At 37.0% G+C, this 20,095-nt stretch overlaps 1 protein-coding gene across 4 annotated transcripts in view; it reads left to right on the top strand.

Annotated features, from left to right (window-relative positions):
* Positions 1-1,114: 1,114 nt before the first annotated feature.
* OSBPL6 (oxysterol binding protein like 6) overlaps positions 1,115-20,095 on the top strand; it is a gene marked incomplete at its 5' end in the record, with an annotated part of 46,499 nt that continues 27,518 nt past the window's right edge. For all 4 annotated transcript variants that reach the window (XM_083865831.1, XM_083865832.1, XM_083865830.1 and 1 more), the window contains 6 exons: positions 1,115-1,216; positions 12,586-12,681; positions 15,520-15,642; positions 18,862-18,915; positions 19,606-19,719; positions 19,837-20,001. In XM_083865831.1, coding sequence (XP_083721957.1) covers positions 1,115-1,216; positions 12,586-12,681; positions 15,520-15,642; positions 18,862-18,915; positions 19,606-19,719; positions 19,837-20,001 — 654 coding nt within the window. The remainder of the gene's footprint in view (positions 1,217-12,585; positions 12,682-15,519; positions 15,643-18,861; positions 18,916-19,605; positions 19,720-19,836; positions 20,002-20,095) is intronic.

The following is a 20,095-nucleotide window of genomic DNA, read 5'->3' as shown; positions in this document are numbered from 1 at the left end:
CATGTCTGAGTTAATGTATTTTTGTCCTGATCTGATTTAACATGGTGCAGGGCAGCACCTTTCTCCACACCCATCTGCAGCTAGCTGTGCTGTGCTGACCCTTGGTGTGCTGTCAGCACAGTGAATGTGGAAGGGCACTATTTCAAAATTAGGAGGGCAGTGGAGGAGATATGTCATCTGCCTGAAGCTAACTTCTCATTCAGGAACAATTTTATCCAAGGTTAATGGAAGATCAGATGCTGTATCAGTCAACTGAAGCAAGATCAGGGTGATCTGTTAAACATGGAGAAGTGTAACTCCGTTCCTGAACTGTCATGATCTACTTGCAACATTTAGATAGGGTTTGACAGGTGGTGTTTGACAATTACTGACACAAATGTTCTCTGTGCTGTTCTAAGTATCTGCTTTTCTGTTTGTGGGTGGAAAATAAAGGTTTAGGTGGGGAGAAGCGAGAGACATTTTCTGGTATTTGTAAAGGGATGATGTACCTAGCAGTGGCTGAGTAAACAGTGAACATCCCCTGCACTGGGATGGGTGAGCCCTGGGCAGCAGCCAAGTGACCCCCCCAGCCATGCATGTCCTGCTTCAATAAAGCCTCTGATACTGCAGGTGAGGGCACCACTTTTGAGAGAGGGACCTGCTTTAAAAAAACAGCAACAAACAAACTTGTAGAGGAGTTATTTGATAATGTCATGATATTATGCAGGATAATGCCCCCTTATCAAGTGTTTGTAAAGTTTGCCTGAGAACTGCTGTAAGTTACTTAAACCTTTCCTTAGGGATTTTTTAAAATAGTACCACTTTCATCTTCTGTGAGAAGACAGAATAATGCATTTGTGTTTGTGCTGGGTAGTTGTTGGGAAGGGGAGTAAAAGACTGGGAGATGTGTTGAATACTCAACAGATTTCTTTGCTGCAGAGCTACTTTGGAGCAAGGGTATGCTCATTCACTCTTTCTGTCACATTTTTCTTTATTAAGGTGCAGTTCAGCTGAGACTGACTTCCTCTTTGGCTATCCATCAACTGTGAAACAGAAGGATGCAGAAGACTATCCCCTGCCTTTTTGTCCATGAGTGATAAGAGCACAAGATCATTAATACAAGTTTGCTGCAAAGATGAGTTCAGAGGAGAAGAGTATATCTCCAGCTCATAAAACATCCACTCCATCCCATAGAAGTGCCTCCTCATCATCATCATCTCAGAGAGACAGGAGGCAGGTAAGGAAATAGTCTAGTTTTTTGTACCGTCTGGTGGCATGATACATTTATTCCTGTAATGTGGCTGTTAGTTCTGGTTAGCTCAATATTTGTTTGCTTATAGCATTGGATAATAGCACTATAACCAAAAATTGTTGATTTTTTTGAATTTACTTTTTCCATTTCCTAAAGTGGTTTGAAAAAGATTTAGAAGCAACACAGGCACTGTTTACAGCACTGGAACAGGATCAGTATATAATCTCATGGACAAGTAGGAAACATGCTCTGAAGTCTTTGGGGAAGTGCTTTCTTTGGCAGCATGATCCTACAGTTGCTTGAAGTTGTTTTGTGTGGTCTGTGAATATCTCTTTTTGAAATCCAACAACAGAGATGGATTATCATTTTAGAAAGTGATAATTCAATCTAAACACCATATTGTTCATCCTTTCTGTAGACACCTAATGTTTTAAATATTATTTGTTTTGCTACAAGTTAACATTGACTGTACTACCTCATAGAGTACTAATCCAGATGTGATAGAGTTCCATTTTTAAGAGACTCTTGTTTTTGTGGATGTAATTCTCCAGGATCTCTTTGAGATGAAAACACTATTAATTCCCCACAAAACAGCTTGGTTTCCTGTGGGATTTTTTTGAGGGCTGGGTGTACAATGTGGCCACCATGTCAGTGGGAGAACATCAGAAAACAGCAGAGCTATCTACGAGATTTCAGATGAGTTCTTACATGTATATTTAAAAAATGCAAAGGTTGATGCAGAAAAATTGGTTAGAACAGAAACATATTTTAAAACTGTGATCCATGAAAAAGTGGCACATAATTTTAAAAAAATTCAAATAAAAATCATTGGCTTAGGAATATTTTCCCAGCTACTTGTATGGCAGCTCTGATAGTATTTTCTCAGCTGCTGCTGAGGAGGTTTCTTCCCTTACCTCTTAAGAACATTATGAAACCCAAGAATTTTTAATGAAAACAGTAAAATTTACAACTTTGAATGTAAATAGTCTCACTACAAGGTGCTTTTAAAATGTTAAATCAGGAGAAGAATTCTGATGTATGTTTAATAACAGGGAGGAAATTTTTTTGGAATTTTTAAATAATTTTCATTACTTAAGTAAATTCAAAAATACAAAAAGTATTTTCTCCTAGGTGATAAATATTTTCCTTTTTGCAGTGTACGGGATTTTGGATAGCTGTATTTAGTAAATTAAGTCTTGGTTAAGATATAACCTTTTAATTTTTCATTAGTTCCATGTGGAGCAAGAAGTTTGACATCATTTTTTTAAAGTGTGTGTGTATTTTATCTCCCACCTTTCAGCCCAAAGAAGGTAAATGCAAGACCATAGGAGCTGCTGGCCTCAGCTAAGAGCTTGTTCTCTGAGTTTTCATTGTAATTAGGTAGTTTGACACAGCCATACAACTAGGAAAAAAACAACAAAAAAAACTCAACAAAAAACCGCTCTTGGGAATGCATTTTTCCATAAATCTAATGGCTACCATATCTGTTACCATAGCAACAGTACAGAGCAAGGTATACCTGTCATTATAATGAAATGGATGCTTAACTTCAAGTCTATATTTGATCACAGAAACGTGAAGCATGATTTTAAAATGATGCTCTAAATGTTGATGGCGTGATGCATCCGGAGGATCCTGTAAAGTGTGATGGTGCTTAACAATGTACTTAGGCATGTAAATGTGGACTGGAAGGGCTACTCCATGGTGTTTGTTTTTTTGCTTTAGTTCTTTCAGTGTTAAAGGCAGGAGGATGAATGAGTGAGCAATTTCTTCTGCAGAAAGAAGCAGAGCTGCAGCATGCAATGCAGCATGAACTGCAGTGGTGCTGTACCTAGGGAAAGAGGCATGATGCACTCTTCTTCTCTGCATGTAGGCAGAGTAAAACATCCACTTCATCCTACCGTCCACTGTAACAACTGTGGTTTTAATTTCTTTCCTTGCTTGGGGTGTTATTTTTATATGTTTTGGTTTTCATGGGCTTTTGCCCAAACACAGTGATAGCTGAGGGGTGGGGGATTTTGGTTCGGGGGATACTGGATTTTACTTTGAAAAGGCTTTAAAATTCTATCTTGCTGCCTCCTTGGTCTCCTCAGAGGAGCTAATGGCAAAGCACCCTTCCAAATGGTTAATATAAGTTAATATGGAAAGTGATGTGACTGCATGAAGTGCCAATGTAGCTTTTATTGTCATATGTGAGGATAACACTGGATATTCTAGATGGTTAATGATTGAAACCTTCTCATCACATAATTCTTGTCAAAGTTATACCAGCAAGTATGGAACAGTTTCCCAATAAATTATGGTGCAGGAGACTGAATGCTTGTGAACATGACTATGATAAATCATTTCAGGGAGAGTGGAAAATGTTGTGCTGTATATAATGCTAGCATTTTAATGTAGCATTTTTATTTGTAGAATATACATCACCTAAGAGAATTAGAAGTCAGCAAAAGCTTTGACATTGCTAATTTGCAGGCTCCATGACTAAGTAATAGCTAAATGAATAGACTAATGAAGCCAGCAATAACTAAAAAGCTGATTTCAGATTTTTGTCATTGCTTTTTGTTAAAACCATATTTAATTTGGATGGTTAGACAGTAGAAGGCCCAGAAATAACCTGTTTTTGTTTAACCCCTGTACTGGACAGGGTGGAAAGGTGGTTGTTATGCCCTCAATAAGGAATACATCAGAAGGGAGCAGCAATAGTTTTTGTGGGCCATACTGACTAGGTAGATTCTTGTGTTTCATCCCTTAGGAAACTCTGAAAAGGGTAGCTATATACTGCTGCTCAGCAAAGTGGAGGAAAAACTAACAACTCTTAGAAGTAGAGCTGAATTTGATAAAATCATATGTTGCATGTTCAGTTTTATCAGTGTAAGTTCTTTATGAATAGTCTGTATTTTATTTATTGACTAAGTGTGCAGCTCATAAGGCAGACTGTAATACATTGCATATTCTCTGCAATGTGTGGGTAGTAATGTTGTGCTGAGAAGAAAGAGGTAAAGACATCATAAGGTGCAGTTTGGCAAATTGGAGCCTGACCTCAGGCTACTAAACTGAGGGAGTGATACAGAAGGAGAGAAATAATATTGAAACTGTGAACAAAGGGGAGATTTTGACTTTTCTGAGCACCATCTAAAGGCTAGCTAATACATGGAAATGGATGTTTTCTATTTAAAATGTGAGGATTTCTCTTCTAATATCTTAATTTTCTTTTTGGTCTTTTATAGGGGAAAGAGGATCAGTTGTTCTCTTGTTATTTTTGTGTTTTTCTTTACCAGTTTGCTTTTTCAACAGATCCTTGGTTCTTTTCCTACACAGCCATCTCAAAAGAATAAAAGCTTTTAGTCTTTTGCATTTAGCCTTACATGGTCACCTTTGTACCAGGAGAGCTTTTATATTTCAAACGACTGTTGTCTTTTAGCTGTATGTAAAGAGTGAAAGGTAGGGGCTTTGAAGGAAGAGGAAAAAAGATTTTCAGAGCAGCAATCTGCTTTTCAGGTTTTAATATGGCTTGTTGTTTGTTTTGGGTTGGTTTTTTTTCCCTTCTGTACAAGCAGTATTGACTAATAGAAGAGATGTACCCAAGGGTTTCACAAAGGACTGAGTTTGGGCTGACTGAAGATGTTTACCTGGCCATGAAATTTAAAAGCAGAGCATCATTCCCCAGGCTCTGGTCTTGCCTAAAGGTCTGCACTGAAAAACGTCTATTTAGCTTTTTACAACCACTGTATTTTAATTGTCAAAGTAGTGTCCTGAAACTAGTGTTTCCTGAGGTGGGTATCTCCATTTTATACACGCTTAGACAATCCTGCTCATGCAAGATTGCAATGTGATATCACCGAATGTATTCCATGTGGAAGAGACATCTGAGCCCATTTATGTACCTTCTTTATTCTGAAGGAGAGTAGCAGCCTACATGCTTGCTCACTGCTGTCAGCCCGATGTGACATCTGAGAAAAATATTCTTGTTGGTTACTTGTAAATTGCACTTGTTCCTGTCTCTCTGTGACTTCTAAAGGAAGAAGGGCAAGGATGGACGGAAAGGCAAGGATGTAGATATAGAACATAGACCTGAGAACTTGCAGCTGTACTCCTAGCTTTGCTCTGTAGCAAAGCACAGACTTTTAGAAGCCTTTTAATTTTGCAGTAGTTAGTGAGAATCATTTTTGTAATAATTATTAATCTCTCTGAGAGTTTCAAACTAAAGAGGCTACTAAATGCCAAGTACTGTTTTTACAGTGATGTAATTCTCTTTTGCTCACTTTCCTAATTAACTTTCTTCACATTAAACTATTGAAGCAGGATTAGAGCAGGAAGTGTTGAGTACTTTAAAAGCAACAACTCACTGGAGCAAGCAAATATTCTGAGGGAGCCAAAGAATGAAATGGCAAAATTGTTAGCAAAAACATGCAATTATTTTTTAAATTGATTAGTTGCTGCTACTCTACAACTTTTTTTTTTTTCTTGTGCTTTTCATAGAAAAGTGCATTCATTTTCTTGTGCAGAAGTGTTCCTTAGGTTTGGAAGATAGTGGGTCTTCCTTTGGTGTCTTACAAAATGTCTGATGCAATATAACTTTTAAAGTTGTAGAATATTCATGTGAATGCTATGTTGCCATAGCACTTTTTAAAAATGAAATCATAAATCTCAGACCTGTAAGATTTTTATCATTTAAATGATAGGATTGCTGAGTGAACAGCTACACTAGACACAGTCAGAAGATGGCTAAACTTACAAAGTGAAGTTTTCTGGACAGGTGTGTCTGGGATGGGATAGGAACCTCTGCAAGTGGGAGTTAGAGGGAATGGGTACAGATTGATCCCAGGAGTGTGGCAGACCCTCAAGTAGTGATGCTGTTGGGTGCATTGAAAGTATGAGACAATCTCCTGCGCTGGGAATCCTTGTGGGAAGGCTGCTGGCATGTACTGGCAGCAGGACATGCCCAGGATCCCAGTGCACCTGGGTGCATCAGGCTGCCTGTGTGTGTGTGGAACTAGCCTGCAGGCACACAGCAGATGTCCTTCATGTTGTGCCTGTCTTTCGGCCTAGAATTTACCTGAGAGATAGACAGCAAACAGAAGAAGCACATCTGTCCATGTGCACGGGATGTGCCTCTGCAGTCTGTATTTTGAGCTACTTGGATCATGACTGCTCCTGCTCTTGGAAATATCTGTAGTGATTTAGAGACAAGATTCGGAGCACAGACATGGAGATTAATAGATGGAGATGCTGTCTCTTCCCAAGAGAGACTTGGCCTTAAAGCTTTGAGGAAATAAAATGGTCTGGAGCAGTCAAGGAGAGACAGTGTTAGCATTCATACCAGGCTGTCCCAGGGGGCTGTGTGTACACGTTCACTGAGCTCCATAAACATTGCTATCTCTGTTATCCTACCTCTAGGAGTGCTTTACAGGTTTTATGGAGAGTGCCAAAGTTCAGATGTGGGCTATGAAGAAAGATTTATTTTTTAAAAATATGTCAATTTGATTAGAAATGGTGCCTGTAGCTATCTTCTATTACAAAACCAGGGAAATTGCTCTCATAAAAGCTTAATTACCCATGCAAATTATGACAGATGATTTAAGGTGGCGTTTTCAGAACATGGTCACTTTTGCATTCCTCTTGTCTCTTGTTTTTCCCTTATGCATACATGTCCTACATATCTCTCTTTCCTTGAGAATACAAAAACTCAAAGTGCAACGCGCGCACACACATGAATTTGGAAGGAAAAAGTGCAACTCTTCTGAAGTGCCATTGAGGATTTCTGGGAAACAAATGGGGGAGAAGAAAGAGAAGCATGATTGTATTTTCATTTCCACAGTGGAGAGGAAAGGCACAAAAGTGAAGAGAGGGAGGGTGATGACAGGTATGATGTGGAGGCTTCTGTTTTCCAGACACCCATGTGTGATGGAGATTATCCATATGCAAAATATAAAACTGTATTAGACAGAATAACTGTGCGCCTCAGTAATGCTATTTGCTGTTCTGACACCTCTCTTTTCCTGTTTTTATTAAATATTTTACCCTGGAATTGAAAATGAAGGGATTACATAAAAACTTTTTTTCCCTAGTAGAATAATAATTCATGTAAAACAAAAATCAGATTAAAATTTTTTGAAACTCTCTTTTTCCTATCTCCTATATTTTTGTACTCTGTATATTCAAATATAAAGGATGTTGAGAAAGGCTAAGTAAGTAGCTTACAGAAAGAAGTGAATGAGTCACAGGAAGAAAGGTCTTTCTTCTTCTGAACCTTCTTCTGCACTTTTTAAAGAGAGGTCCAGCTTTTTAGTTTAATATTTTGTGTTAACATTGACTCCCTTTCACATCTAGAATATTTTCATTCATAAAAAAAATTAACACATCACGGAATGATTTTCTTTTGTGCATGTAATTTTATTTTCGCCCCTTTTTTCTTTTAAACTATTTCAGCATCATTTAAATGAACTGCTAGCCTGAGACTATTTAACAAAATATCAAACGTTTTAATTGTGATTATTCAATAGTAATAAAAAAGCTTTGTATCAATAGCTTCAGTTTGAATTCTCTCTGTCATATACTGTAAATTTATCTGTTTGTGCCATCTTAAGGTAAGTGCAAAGGGAGAAGATTGTCATTAACAGCCGGGCTGTGACTTGCTAGTTGTTCTGGCAAAAGGAGGGTTTCTGTTACAATGATAGATAGCTCTCTCTGCTTTGTGCAGTTGTGCTAATGATTCCCTCCAAGAAGCTCTTCATGAGAGCAAGAGCTTATTTGTCTTCAGAATTTGTCAAAAAGTACCTTGAAAAGCAAAGGCTTCCTTGCTGCCAGAGCCTAAAAGCACTGACATGAAGTACAATACAAAGCTGGAGTTCTGGAAAGGGCTGGCAGAGAGCTCCTGAGCTAACAAATCTTTGACATTTCTGTTACACAAGAAGGCTTTACTTTGCATATTCCAGGAAAGAAGTAGGCATACCTACCTGGATATTAGTCATCTGCTACAGAACTGCACCTTATATATACTTGTCTTTCAGTGAAAAGGTTACAAAGAGAAAATATTGCTCTTAAGTACACTTCTGTACAAGATGAACATGTGTTAGAAGAATAAAAAATATAGTAGCTGTGTTTGCTATTCACCAAGTATTTCTGTATTCCTTTGTCATTTAGTTGATAGCTGAGATTGCTGAAAACACCTATGGAGCAGTGCCAATACAAAAGACTGAGGATAAGAATAGGACCGTGACGGCTTTATAAAGTTTAAAAAATGTGCTAGAAGTTAGAATGCAGAAATACATTGATGAGATATGGTTGTTTTGCTTTGCACTCACTCTTCTCTCACAATTGTGTTCAAGAATTTGTCTTTCTTCCAATATTAACAAGAGGAAAGCCAGAGGTGGCTGAGTATCAGCCTAAGAAAAAAGCAGGTTTCAAGGTTATAACCTTGAAAATAATACAACCTTTGCAAATATTACAGTTTAACTTGGCATGTATTACTGCTGGTTTAGAAGGTAGTAAAAATTGGCATGTATCATCAAATCTGTGTCTACCATACAACTTCTGCTGTGTTTCAGAAAGGTATGAGTGTCAGACTTGTCTTTTGCTGGTTATTCTGTCTCTGCTTACTCAAAATCTCCTTTCTTTCCTTGCCTTTCCTGTGAAAACAGTTGAATGTCTTTTGTTTTATTGGGAAGTCAGAATCAGTAAATAAAAGCTAGGGTCCTCAGCCTCTGGTCTGATGGAGACCTACCCTGGCATTGGAATGGGGAGGAGAATCAAAGGGAAAAAAAGGTAAAACTTGAGAGTTGAGATAAGAACAGTTTAATAATTGAAATAAAATACAATAATGACTGTAATAGAAAAAGAGAACAAGAGAGAAAGAAATGAAACACATGAAGGGCATGTGATGCCCAGTACAATGGCTTACCACCTGCAGGCCAAGGCCCAGCCCAGCCCCCAGCAGTGAGTGGCCTCTCACATCCAACTCCCCCATTTTGTGCACTGTCCTTGATGTTCTGAGACATGGAATACACCTTGGACCACTCCGGGTCACCTGTCCTGGACATGCCCCTGCCGGCTCCTTGTGCACCTCCTCACTGACAGAGTGTGGGAAACTGAAAACTCCTTGATTTAGGGTAAGAACTTTTCAGCAACAGCCAAAACATCACTGTACCTTCAGCATTGTTCTCATACTAAATCCAAACCACAGCACTATACCAGCTACTCAGAAGAAAATGGACTCTGTCCCAGCCAAAACTAGGACAACAAGCTGCATGAGTCACTGAACTCCGAAGTGAGAAAAGAAGTTGGCAAGATACATGGCAGGATATTGTAAAACATGTTTTCCATTTCTTGCCTTCTAGAGAATATGAGAATATGATGCAACATCATGGTGGGTTTTTTATTTTTTCCATCAATTTCCTTCTCCTCCTTCATGTCTTTTGGGAAAAAGGGAATAAAAAGCTGGGTGGAACAACCATTTGTGTTCCCCATATATTGGCTTACTAGGGTTATTTTGACTTGCTAGGGGTATGTGTCACATATGTAATGTATGTTATGGATAATCATAAAGATGAAGGAAAGATTGTAGCTAGGATGAAGATTTTAGCAATGGAATTACACAGTAATTTGAGTTAAACTAGTAATTCTGTTGAATTAGTTTTCAGGAGCACATGGAATTCGCTAGTGCTGGCATATTCCTCCAAGAGAAACCAGCTATAATGCATAAGTAATCGTGAAACATGAGGGGAGTCTGGAATGCAGCAAGGCAGATGCTGATTTTGTCTGTCTGTATTTTTGGGATGAGAGGAATGAGAATACCAGGTTGACTGATATCCCTAGTTTAATGGATTATTATTAAATTTTTGATTTGATTATAAATAAACCCCAAAAGCTGTATTGATCTGCCTCTGTCTTCCTTCTTATCAGCTTTTTTTTTACTGCTTACTTTACCAACTCCATTTTTCATGTTAAAATGCAAAATAATCCCTTGACAATAATGTCAAGATTTAAATAATTTTTGTTACTTTGATTCTAAGTGACTAAACTCTTGCAGCGTAAAATTAGCTGTTTTTCAAGATGTCAAGCAATTGTGTGATTTTTACCTGTAATTTTGCAGAAAAATAACATCTTAATGGAAAACATTTTGTACCAAGTAAGGTCTCCTAATATTATGCTAGAGACATGTCACAAATATAAAGAAATGATCTTATGTCAGTGTAATTGTGGCCATGAGTAAAGAGAATTGAAAAGCAAACATATACAGACAACAAGCCAACACTCTGGGAAGTAAGGAATGTAAAGAAGGCAATTTTATTTAAAAGATGTTCATTTTCTAATTTTCAAACAAATAGTTGAATAAGTCAGCATTCATTAAAATGCTGCTGGCTAATAATGTATTTCTCAACTGAAGTGGAACTGTAATGACTGAAGGCTAATTTAAAAAAAGAGGCATAAAACCTTCTTGACTTAAAATCATGTAATTGAAAATGTCACTGGAAATCTGACAAGCTAAGGGCTGTTGGGCTACTCCTCTCTAAATATTGTACAAAAATGAAATTGCAGTTATGTAACAACAAACTGCACCAGCTGCTCCATATGAGACCTTCAGAACATCTGTGTTAGGCATTGCTCCATCCCAGGATGGATGGATTCCTGCCTGCCAGACAAAACTGACAAGAAAGTTGGGAATCATCCTGATTATGCTAATCAAGAGACGTTTTAATATTCCTTGGAGGAACAAATTTAGGTCCTTTTGTATATTGTTAAAATGTCATACTGTGTACATAAGTAACATTTCCTTTATTTGATGAGAAAGCTTATCATTATGAACTTTATGGTTCTTAGCTCAAACTAGTTTATTAAATTATTTTATATGTAACACAGACACTTGTGCTACATACATACACATTTTTTTTGTCATCTGACTAGTAAAATACTGGACTGAATAAATAGGTTGAGCTTCCTCTGATAAAGCAGAAGTTTTTAAAGCATAAATGACAAAGCTTTTTGCTGGTTGGCCCTGGAGTAACGTAATACTGCTGCTTTTCCACATTCTTCACTGTAAAATTTAATTAAAAGTAACTGAACATAAATGCTGATTATTATTGCAAGGTGGCAGGGATGTTTATTAATCTCTACTGAAAACAGAGACACTCGCCATATTTTCTTATTCACAGTTGCAAGTTCAAAGAGAACAATGAAGGTCTGTGTATTGCTCTGCAGCAAGATATGGTCTGTGTTACACAGATGCATTTAAATGAATAGCTGTGTTTATTTTCATTAAGTTTGGTTATGGTCCTTATTTACTTAATCACTTGTATAAACAATAATATTTACCATTTCTGTAAAGAATTTATTTGCCATTTGTATGTGCTTTTATATTCCCTGATTGTTTCTGCTGCTGGTGGTACCTGGGTAATATCTTCTCCAATGTAAATGTCAATGTAAAGAAGCTTAATTGTGAACAAAACTTAATTGGCATTTTCAGTTGAGAAAAACATATGCTTCTCAGAGGGTAATTGCAATTGCAAGTTTGTCATTGTGCTGCATGTCCTGGAAATGAAGTAGTTTTATTTTATGCCAAAAAGATACTAATGACATGTTGTGGTAGAATTCTTAGCAAATAGTAGTATGAAATGCAGCTTAATTTCACCAGAGAATGAAATGCAGATCCATGCATGAGGATTGTGGTCACTTCTCTTGTATCAAAATTGCTTTTTCTTTTACAAAATAGGAGTGAAACATTTCTGGAAAATAGAAAGACATGTTAAGGTGCCTTTTAAGAACAGCAGTTATTTCAGGACTAGTTGTGACATTATGTATTTCATTTTTATTACAATGTTTTGAAGATATAAAATTTTATAGTGTTGTCATGTAAAAACAGCTGCAATGGTTTAAGATCACAGTGTTCCATGAATGTTCACCAGCAAGCCCATCAGCTCAGACACAGCAACTGATCTTGTTAATAGCTGTAATCTATTTAAAAGCATTCCTGTAGTGAGTTACTTAATCTCAGCTGAGAAGCCAATAACAAAACGTTAAGGTGTGATAATGAATATTTTAGACGCAGTAGTATCTTATATAAAGTGAATGTAGGGCAGTGCTGACTGCACAATATGTGCACTCAGTGTCTTGTATATTAACAGAAAACATGGTTAGGAGCTCTTTGAATCTCTGTAGAGTCATTACTTGTCTTTCCTGGCTTTTTTTTAGTTTACCATCATTTCTAGGTTAAACAGAGTAATAAATTAAAAACCCAGTAATAAAGGAAGAGAAGTATATGATCTCTCAAGGCAAACCATTTGTCCATTTAAGTAATGAATGAGTGGTATTTTGTATGTTTTGAGCCCTGATGTTGTCTTTAATTATTTTTTTAGAGTGTTCATATTTTGGAGCGAAAGGCTTCTTCAGGAAGTACAGACCCTTCTTTAAGCAAGCAGTTCCTTGACAGTGATCATCTCTCTCTATCCAAGGTAAGCAAAAGCCTGGGATGGAGTCTGGGCAGTGAGTTTCCGTCTAGAGCTACAAAGTAGTTTGACTAACAATTCAAGGACAGTGTTTTGTATGATTCGGCCATTGGGTATATTGTGAGTCAGTCTGGAGCTTGTTGTTCTATAATTGAGGTGTAAGAAGAGCCAGAAATCTTTAGTAGATATTAACAAAATTAAGGATTAGTTTGAGTGGGTTTTTTTTTTAATATGGATAGCCCCAGGAACAAATTTTACTTTACAGAATATGGGGCTAGAAGGGACTTTGATGATCCTTGTGGGATCCCTCCAACTCAGGACATGATATGATTCTATGACTTTGATAAATTTTCTAGTTCAATCTTCTTATTAAGGTAGAGTGAATCATATCCAAATCTAAAATTGCTGCCAATAAATATTAGTTAAAAAAATGTCCTAATAACATCCCTTGCGTGTAGTTTGAGATTTAAAAGCTCTTGCTGAAACTTTCTTTCCTGAGGCAAAGAAAAGGATGCAACTGCAGTGGTGACATCACCCTCATAAAAGGTGAAGCCTTGTGTGTGGTGTTTTGAAGTCAACTTCTTTCTGGGTAAATTACTCAGTTTTGAAATAAGTGATTCCAAACAAGATTAATCTCACATAAAGAAAGCTTCATTTTAAGATACTTCATATGCAAAAGTAAGATTGTTACTGAAAAGGTAAGGGTGCTGTGATGGAATATTTAGTGGATAAGAAAAATCTGAAATTAAATATGTGTAAATTCTGACACAGACCCAGTAAAACAATTTTTGAAAGGAAATGTTCATCCAGGGAAAATGAAATGGTTTATCCTTTTTTATGTGGAAAATAAATATTTTGCAGTCAAAAGCTGAGAAAGCAGTTGGTAGTGGCTCCCTTTAATCCCCATACAAGGGGGATGTGCAGAGCCAGGGACTGAAAGCTGTGGTTCTGTTCCCTGAGTCGTGCTGCTTTGCACAGGACTGCTTCTCATGTAATCCCTAAGTAAAGACTGAAGTCCTAAAGTACTGCTGCTGTACTTGAGAATTGGCCTTGGATGAGGACTCTTAGATGTATCACTTTCACTCTATTTTTTCCCCATTTTTGTCTCTCCTTCATAATGGCCCTTGTATTATGCATATCTCAACACACCAAAACTGTGGGATAAGGCACAGTTAGGATTATTAGGGGGGTTTTAGGAACAGCTTGTAGCACTGCTGCAGCAGGAGTCAAGTATCCACACTGCACTTAATAATTGCTCATTTTATCCCTCTGTATCTGGCCTTTTGTTTAAATGAATAGCTATATGAGATTGTGTAATTCCTAGTTGAGAATTAATCAATACTGATGTTATCTAGTAGATAAAAGACTTATGCCTGCAGCTGATCATCTAAAGGAGAAATCAATATGGTGAAGAATCAGTTGGCAGAGATGCAGAAACTCTCTGCTCACCCCAGGGGACTTAGAGTTTCATTTGTCCCACTCAAGTGCCAAGTACTTCCTTGTAGGGAAAAAATAATACATGTGTGCTTCCCTCTGTAGAATGGAAATAGAACATTGACACAAAACACAGGGAAGTAAAAACAGGTGATTTTGAGTAGCGGGTTAACTGACAATGGGATAATTATTTTATAGTTATTCAGGGGAAACTAAGCTGAATGAAGATTTCTATTAAAATTTTCTGCAGTATTTATTATTTGAGATAGAGCTTTTCACCCTTCTCAAAATACTAAGGCCTTATTGGAAATTGTAGTTTTGAAATTTGCTGTTACTTTTGCAAGTATATTTTCATAATAGTAATGTTGATGTTATCAGGACTGTGTAATTTATTTGCTGGTGTTGTGAAAGACTGACAGTGTTTGGCTCTGAACAGTTTTGTTTGAAATATGGAGACAATTTTTTTTCCCTTTAAATGTTTGATGCTATATGACCTCCTTCCTCTCTTGTTAACTTTTCATAACATTGCTAGGAGTTATGACAGATCAACTGAGAAAATGCAAGTTTACAGCTTTGTAAGGTATAATTAGTAAAACATAGCATGAGGAAGCTGGCAGTAAGAGATTTTTAAACTGGTGCAGAATTCTTTTGATTACAGTAGTAGCAAGAGGATAGAAATACACTCCAAGAGAAAATATGACTCTCTTTCTCTTTAAAAATATTGTTCTTTACCTGTTCACTGTGTTACGTTCTAAGTCTGGCTTGAGCTGCACCAGTCACCATGCAAAGGAAGTGATATGTACCAGAAATATGCTTTAATTGGCTCCATGAGAGGCATACAACTGGTTGTATCTCAAATGATGCTGTTCTGTGTTTTTCTCTAGAGAGAAAATTAGTTAGCTTTCCTATAAATTTCTCATAATACAGTGAAAATGAATGCAGGAAAATAAAAAGAAAATCCTTTTTCATATTTCTGAAGGCTCAATTAGCAAGTGAAACTCTGTCATAAAATGCCTTTGAAGATTATCACTAGCTACACTCAAAATCAACAATAAAGCAACATCCTCTGCTAGTTTTTCTGGGGAAAAACTGGAGCATTCAGAACCAGTGTAGGTTGTACATTAAAGATTAGAAAATTTAAATTTCTTTATGATTAAGAAATATCACAGAGGGCACTCTTACTATGCACCTTGCCTGGTAAGGGTTAGATATCTGAAAATGTTTGTATTGAGTAGTTTTAATTGAGATACATCTGGAACATAATATAGTGACCATGTAGTTTGGTACCTAAATAGGTTGATTTAAAATCCTGGCTCCTCTCTTTGTCTTGCATTGAAGAATTTGTGCCACTCTTAAGTGCACATTTCACCATGTGTGTGCAAAATTAATGTGTCTTCATGTTTTTACCAGGAACCTGACAGCTGGGAAATCATAGAAGGTCTGAAAATAGGCCAGACCAATGTCCAGAAGCCAGACAAACATGAAGGTTTCATGCTGAAAAAGAGAAAATGGCCATTAAAAGGTTGGCACAAGGTAAATGTCTCGTAAACCAGTCAGAAGGTTATTACCTTGTTTTATGGGTTGGGATTTTTTTGTCTAGATGAAATCAGGATGTCAAATAAATACCTGTGATTTTGATGTATGACTATTTCTTCCACCTGTGTGCAGAATTAATTTGCAGACACAGTTCATGGCTCTCAAATCACAGTCCCTGCTGCCTAAGGTTGTATTCTAAATCCAGATGGAATTTGTAAATAACGCTGCAGATGCCTTGTGTTTAAGAGGTTTAATCACTTCCCCTTTTCTTCTTTCCAATACATTATAACAAAGTGTAGCTGTGTACTCTAAGGTTGCATTGAGTTTACATTGAAGTTACACAGCAGAGGAGAGCTGAGGGACTTTTCCATGTATCCAAAGTGTTCATGCAAGAGAGCATTCCCCTCTGGGTCTGCTGACTGAGCAGATTTGTTCAGCTTTGTCCTTGAATTTTTTGTCCTCCTGATTGGAATCTTCATTGTGGACAGGCAGCAGGACTACGTATTTTTGCCACAAGATCTCTCTATTTAGAAAATCCTTGGAACACCCCAAAACTCAATCCCAGATCTCCTGATTCTGTTTAGTTAATTTGGGCACATATCTCCATACATGTTTCTGCCTTTTGTTAGTCTTACACCTGGCATTCACAAACTCTATTTCATACCACAATAATTGCATTTCCTATCCCCTGTTTTAGCAACAAAATGTGTGGTATTGATGTTCACTTGTATTTTTGTACCTGAGGGTACAAAAGTATAGTAGAATAGGTATAGTCGAATCATTTTCTGGGACAGAATGCATTTTACTACAAAAGATAGTGAAATCATTTGCTGTACATGTGTTTTTTCTGGGAAAACACTAACATTATTCTTTTTCTTGCTAAACACTGTGGAACTTACTTAGGTCTGAGTCCAAATGCAGTCCCTACTGGTATAAATTACGGCTTTTTTCCTAATTTGTCTCTTCTTTCTGGGTATTGTACTAAGTTATACATAAGCCTACCACCCTTTTTGCTGTGTGCTCATCTATGTTAAATGTTTTTGCTTTGTTTTACCTCACTAGAGTTCATAGTTTCAGCAGCCAGATACTGAGGCACTACCTGAATTTAGTCTAGACAGATTAATTGATTTCAAACTGACATAGCTGAAACATGAAAAAGCACACCAATCCCCAACCCCCAACAAATCAATCTGGCTCTTCAAAAAAATCAGTTAATGAGTTAGATAAGAATTTATGGAATAAACCGCTGCTTGCACGCTTTTAAAATACATTATATTAATGTATTGCTATTTCGCCAAGTGTCTGTTTTGCTAAGGATCTAATTTATAGGAGAGCAAGAGGAGTCCAACTTTCACAGTTTTGTAAAGGCAATCACTACTGATAATCTAGATGAATTTAGAACCGTTACCTGTGTAGATAATTTTTAATGTGATTAAGAACTTCACATTTTAGCATCCCTCTCTACTCTGCCTTACATTTCACCTTGGGAGCTATAGGTTTTAAACTTAGGTTTTGAAACTTTGGGTTTGTTAATAATTTTTTTTTTTTCCAATGTTGGCCTGGATATCTTAGAGTCTCCATAACAATACTTTGTGCTGAGAGTCCAGTGAGGAACTTCAGAGGCAGTAAATGCAGCATGTGCTGTGCTAGTGTTCTGCTACCAAAGCCATATATAACATCTTTTGTCTATTGAACATTGCATGTTGTATTTTGACAGTCCTGAATGTTCTTTAGTAGCATACCAGGTATAATGTATGCAACTTGGTGAACTTATTATTCTCTGAAGTGCAGTGTGCTTTGGAATGAAATGATGATGAAAGATAATATCCTGTTGTGTATGCGGCTTAAATAGACAGAGCAATATGACATGAATATCGTGTTCTTATAAAGTTTGTTAGTGACATCTTAGTGAAGAAGTTATATCTCCAGGTGTGCTGGTTTCAGCTGGGGTAGAGAAAGCACTGGTTTTCCTACCCTGTGTGAGATATTGGTACCATCTCTTGTGTGACTGACACAATTTCTAGAGCCATGTTGGAGGGGGGTTTTCTGCTTTCTAACTACTGACCCTGCTTGTGGTAATTTAGCAGGTTTACCTAAGGAAACCATTGTCCTTCCTTCCCATGTCACAGCAGCTTTGAGAATCAAGTGGAGTATTTTGCTGTGTTCTGGGTTTTTAACATAGATTAATGCTTTAGGCTATACTCTAAAAATAGGAATTATTTTCTATTACTTTGCGTGTTTTTAAAGTTAGTGATGATGAACATAAGTTAGCGAATGTCATTTCAAGCCATTTCCTGCTAGGCTTTATGCCATATGCCAAAGTCTGCATTAACTTGACTGCAAAGCAGCTCGAATCATCTGGTACAGACAAGCTAGGGAAGGTTTAACTGAGGGATAAATGCAATGTGAGCAGGGGATTCTGCTCTCTGCTCTAAGTCGGAACTGCTCAGCGTAATAAAGGAGTAGCAGTAGCACAGCTATCACCAGGTTAGGCCTGGTAACCATGTCAGTGAAAATGCCATGGCTCACCCTGTATCACTAACACCTAAAACATCAGCCCCCTATGACCTGGGGATGTTGCTGGGAATGCTGAAAAATTTGCTCTGGTACTAATACCTGTATTACCTAGATTAACACTAGAAAAGATGTCTTCAGCATGAGTTAGAATCTCATCTGTACTTCAGTGAGTAGAGGTCTGCCATAAGGCACAGAGTTTTGGTTGGTAGACCAGGGTCTTTCAGATGGTCTTCCTTTTGAGATGTAGATCTTGCTCTGAGAAAAACTGCTCAGTTTCTGGATAGGGAAGGTAGGTGGTTAATTTGAAGTGTGGCCAACTTTTGTAGGAAGAAAAACAGGAACAAAGTGAAGAAACAGATATAGTTCTCTTGTCCTTCAGTCTCTTTCTAACAGAGTTTATTACATTGCCTGGAAAACTGAAAAAGAAAAAAAATACCCTTCATTATCAAAATTTGTTGAGATAAACCTAAACCATAATGTTGAAAAAAGAGAATCTAGGTTCTTTTGTTTAGAAGATAATTGTTGTCAAAAAACAAGCAAGAAAATTATTTAATACTGTATTTATCCTCTCCTTCCAACCCCCAAACATTCCTTAATTGCTACAGAGTAATCCTTCTCCAGATGAATTGTTGTACACAGTTTAAATTGCATCAGCTCATTAAGAAAGAATGTTATTGGATTTTTTTCTTATCATTGCAGAGGTTTTTTGTCCTGGATAATGGAATGTTGAAATATTCAAAGTCACCAATTGATGTAAGTGGAATTGAAGATTTTAAAACTTTTAATGAAGTTCAGTCTGCTCATACTCAGTCTAGGCATATTTATGAAAGTACACACATGAAAGTTGTTGATGAATTTGAAGATAAATCATGTAACATTTTGCTTATGTCTTCAAGAATTCTACCTTTTTTAGTTCTGTGGAAATAAGTTAAATTACCTAAAGTAGTTTCTTGAATGAAGCTGCTTGAGAGATTAACCTCACCATGTATTTTTCTTTTCTATTTTTATGTCAGTCAGAGCTGATTATTCTGACATATGTGGATATGACAAAGAATTGATAACAATGTGCTCTAGAGATGTAAAAGATAGCAATAAATTAGTTTGATCTGATACCAATAACTATCAAGTTGTAGCAGCAGGGTGTCAAGTACTGCCTAATTTTCTCTGCTTCTCGCTTACCTGTACTATGCACTGGTGTGCACCCCTTAACACATATAAACTTTGGAGTCAGCTTTGTACCAGCACTTTTTGTGAGATACTTTTATCTGACTATAAATATAATTATTGATTAAGTGGTTAGTCTTAGTGCAGCTTTATTTTTTAATATGGCTTTATCCTAAAATATTTATAAAATGAGAAACCATTTCAGTAACAGTTTTCTGTAAAATATATAGAAAAAGTGCATGGTACTTCTAAATTTGTACCCTGATTTTTTGATTTTAGATCCAGAAAGGAAAGGTTCATGGGAGCATTGACGTTGGTTTATCAGTCATGTCTATTAAAAAAAAGGCTCGTAGAATAGATCTTGACACAGAAGAACACATCTACCACCTAAAGGTAAAAAGTAAAAATATGTACTGTGTTTTCATCCTCAGTAGAAACAAATAAAATTATAAAAGATTGTGCAGAAAATTAGTATCTTGGCTGCTTTCTTGATGGTGAATTTTTCTCCAGGTGAAATCACAGGATTCCTTTGATGCATGGGTTTCAAAGTTGAGGCACCACCGGCTGTACCGTCAGAATGAGATTGTGAGATCTCCCAGGGATGCCAGCTTCCACATATTCCCCTCAGCATCTACTACAGAGTCTTCACCAGCTGCCAACGTGTCAGATGGAAAGGTGTGCAGTGTTTCTTGGTTGAAAACTTGTGGCTCGCTTGTGGGCAGTTCCAGTGGGCTCTTCTTGTAATGGCAATAAGACAGGAGTTTCCACT

The sequence above is a fragment of the Zosterops lateralis genome (assembly GCF_965231275.1).
Source record: "Zosterops lateralis genome assembly, chromosome: 7".
In the NCBI taxonomy this organism is placed as follows: Eukaryota; Metazoa; Chordata; class Aves; order Passeriformes; family Zosteropidae; genus Zosterops; species Zosterops lateralis.
The sequence above is the reverse complement of the archived record's forward strand: the minus strand, read 5'-3'. Positions and strand labels throughout refer to the sequence as shown.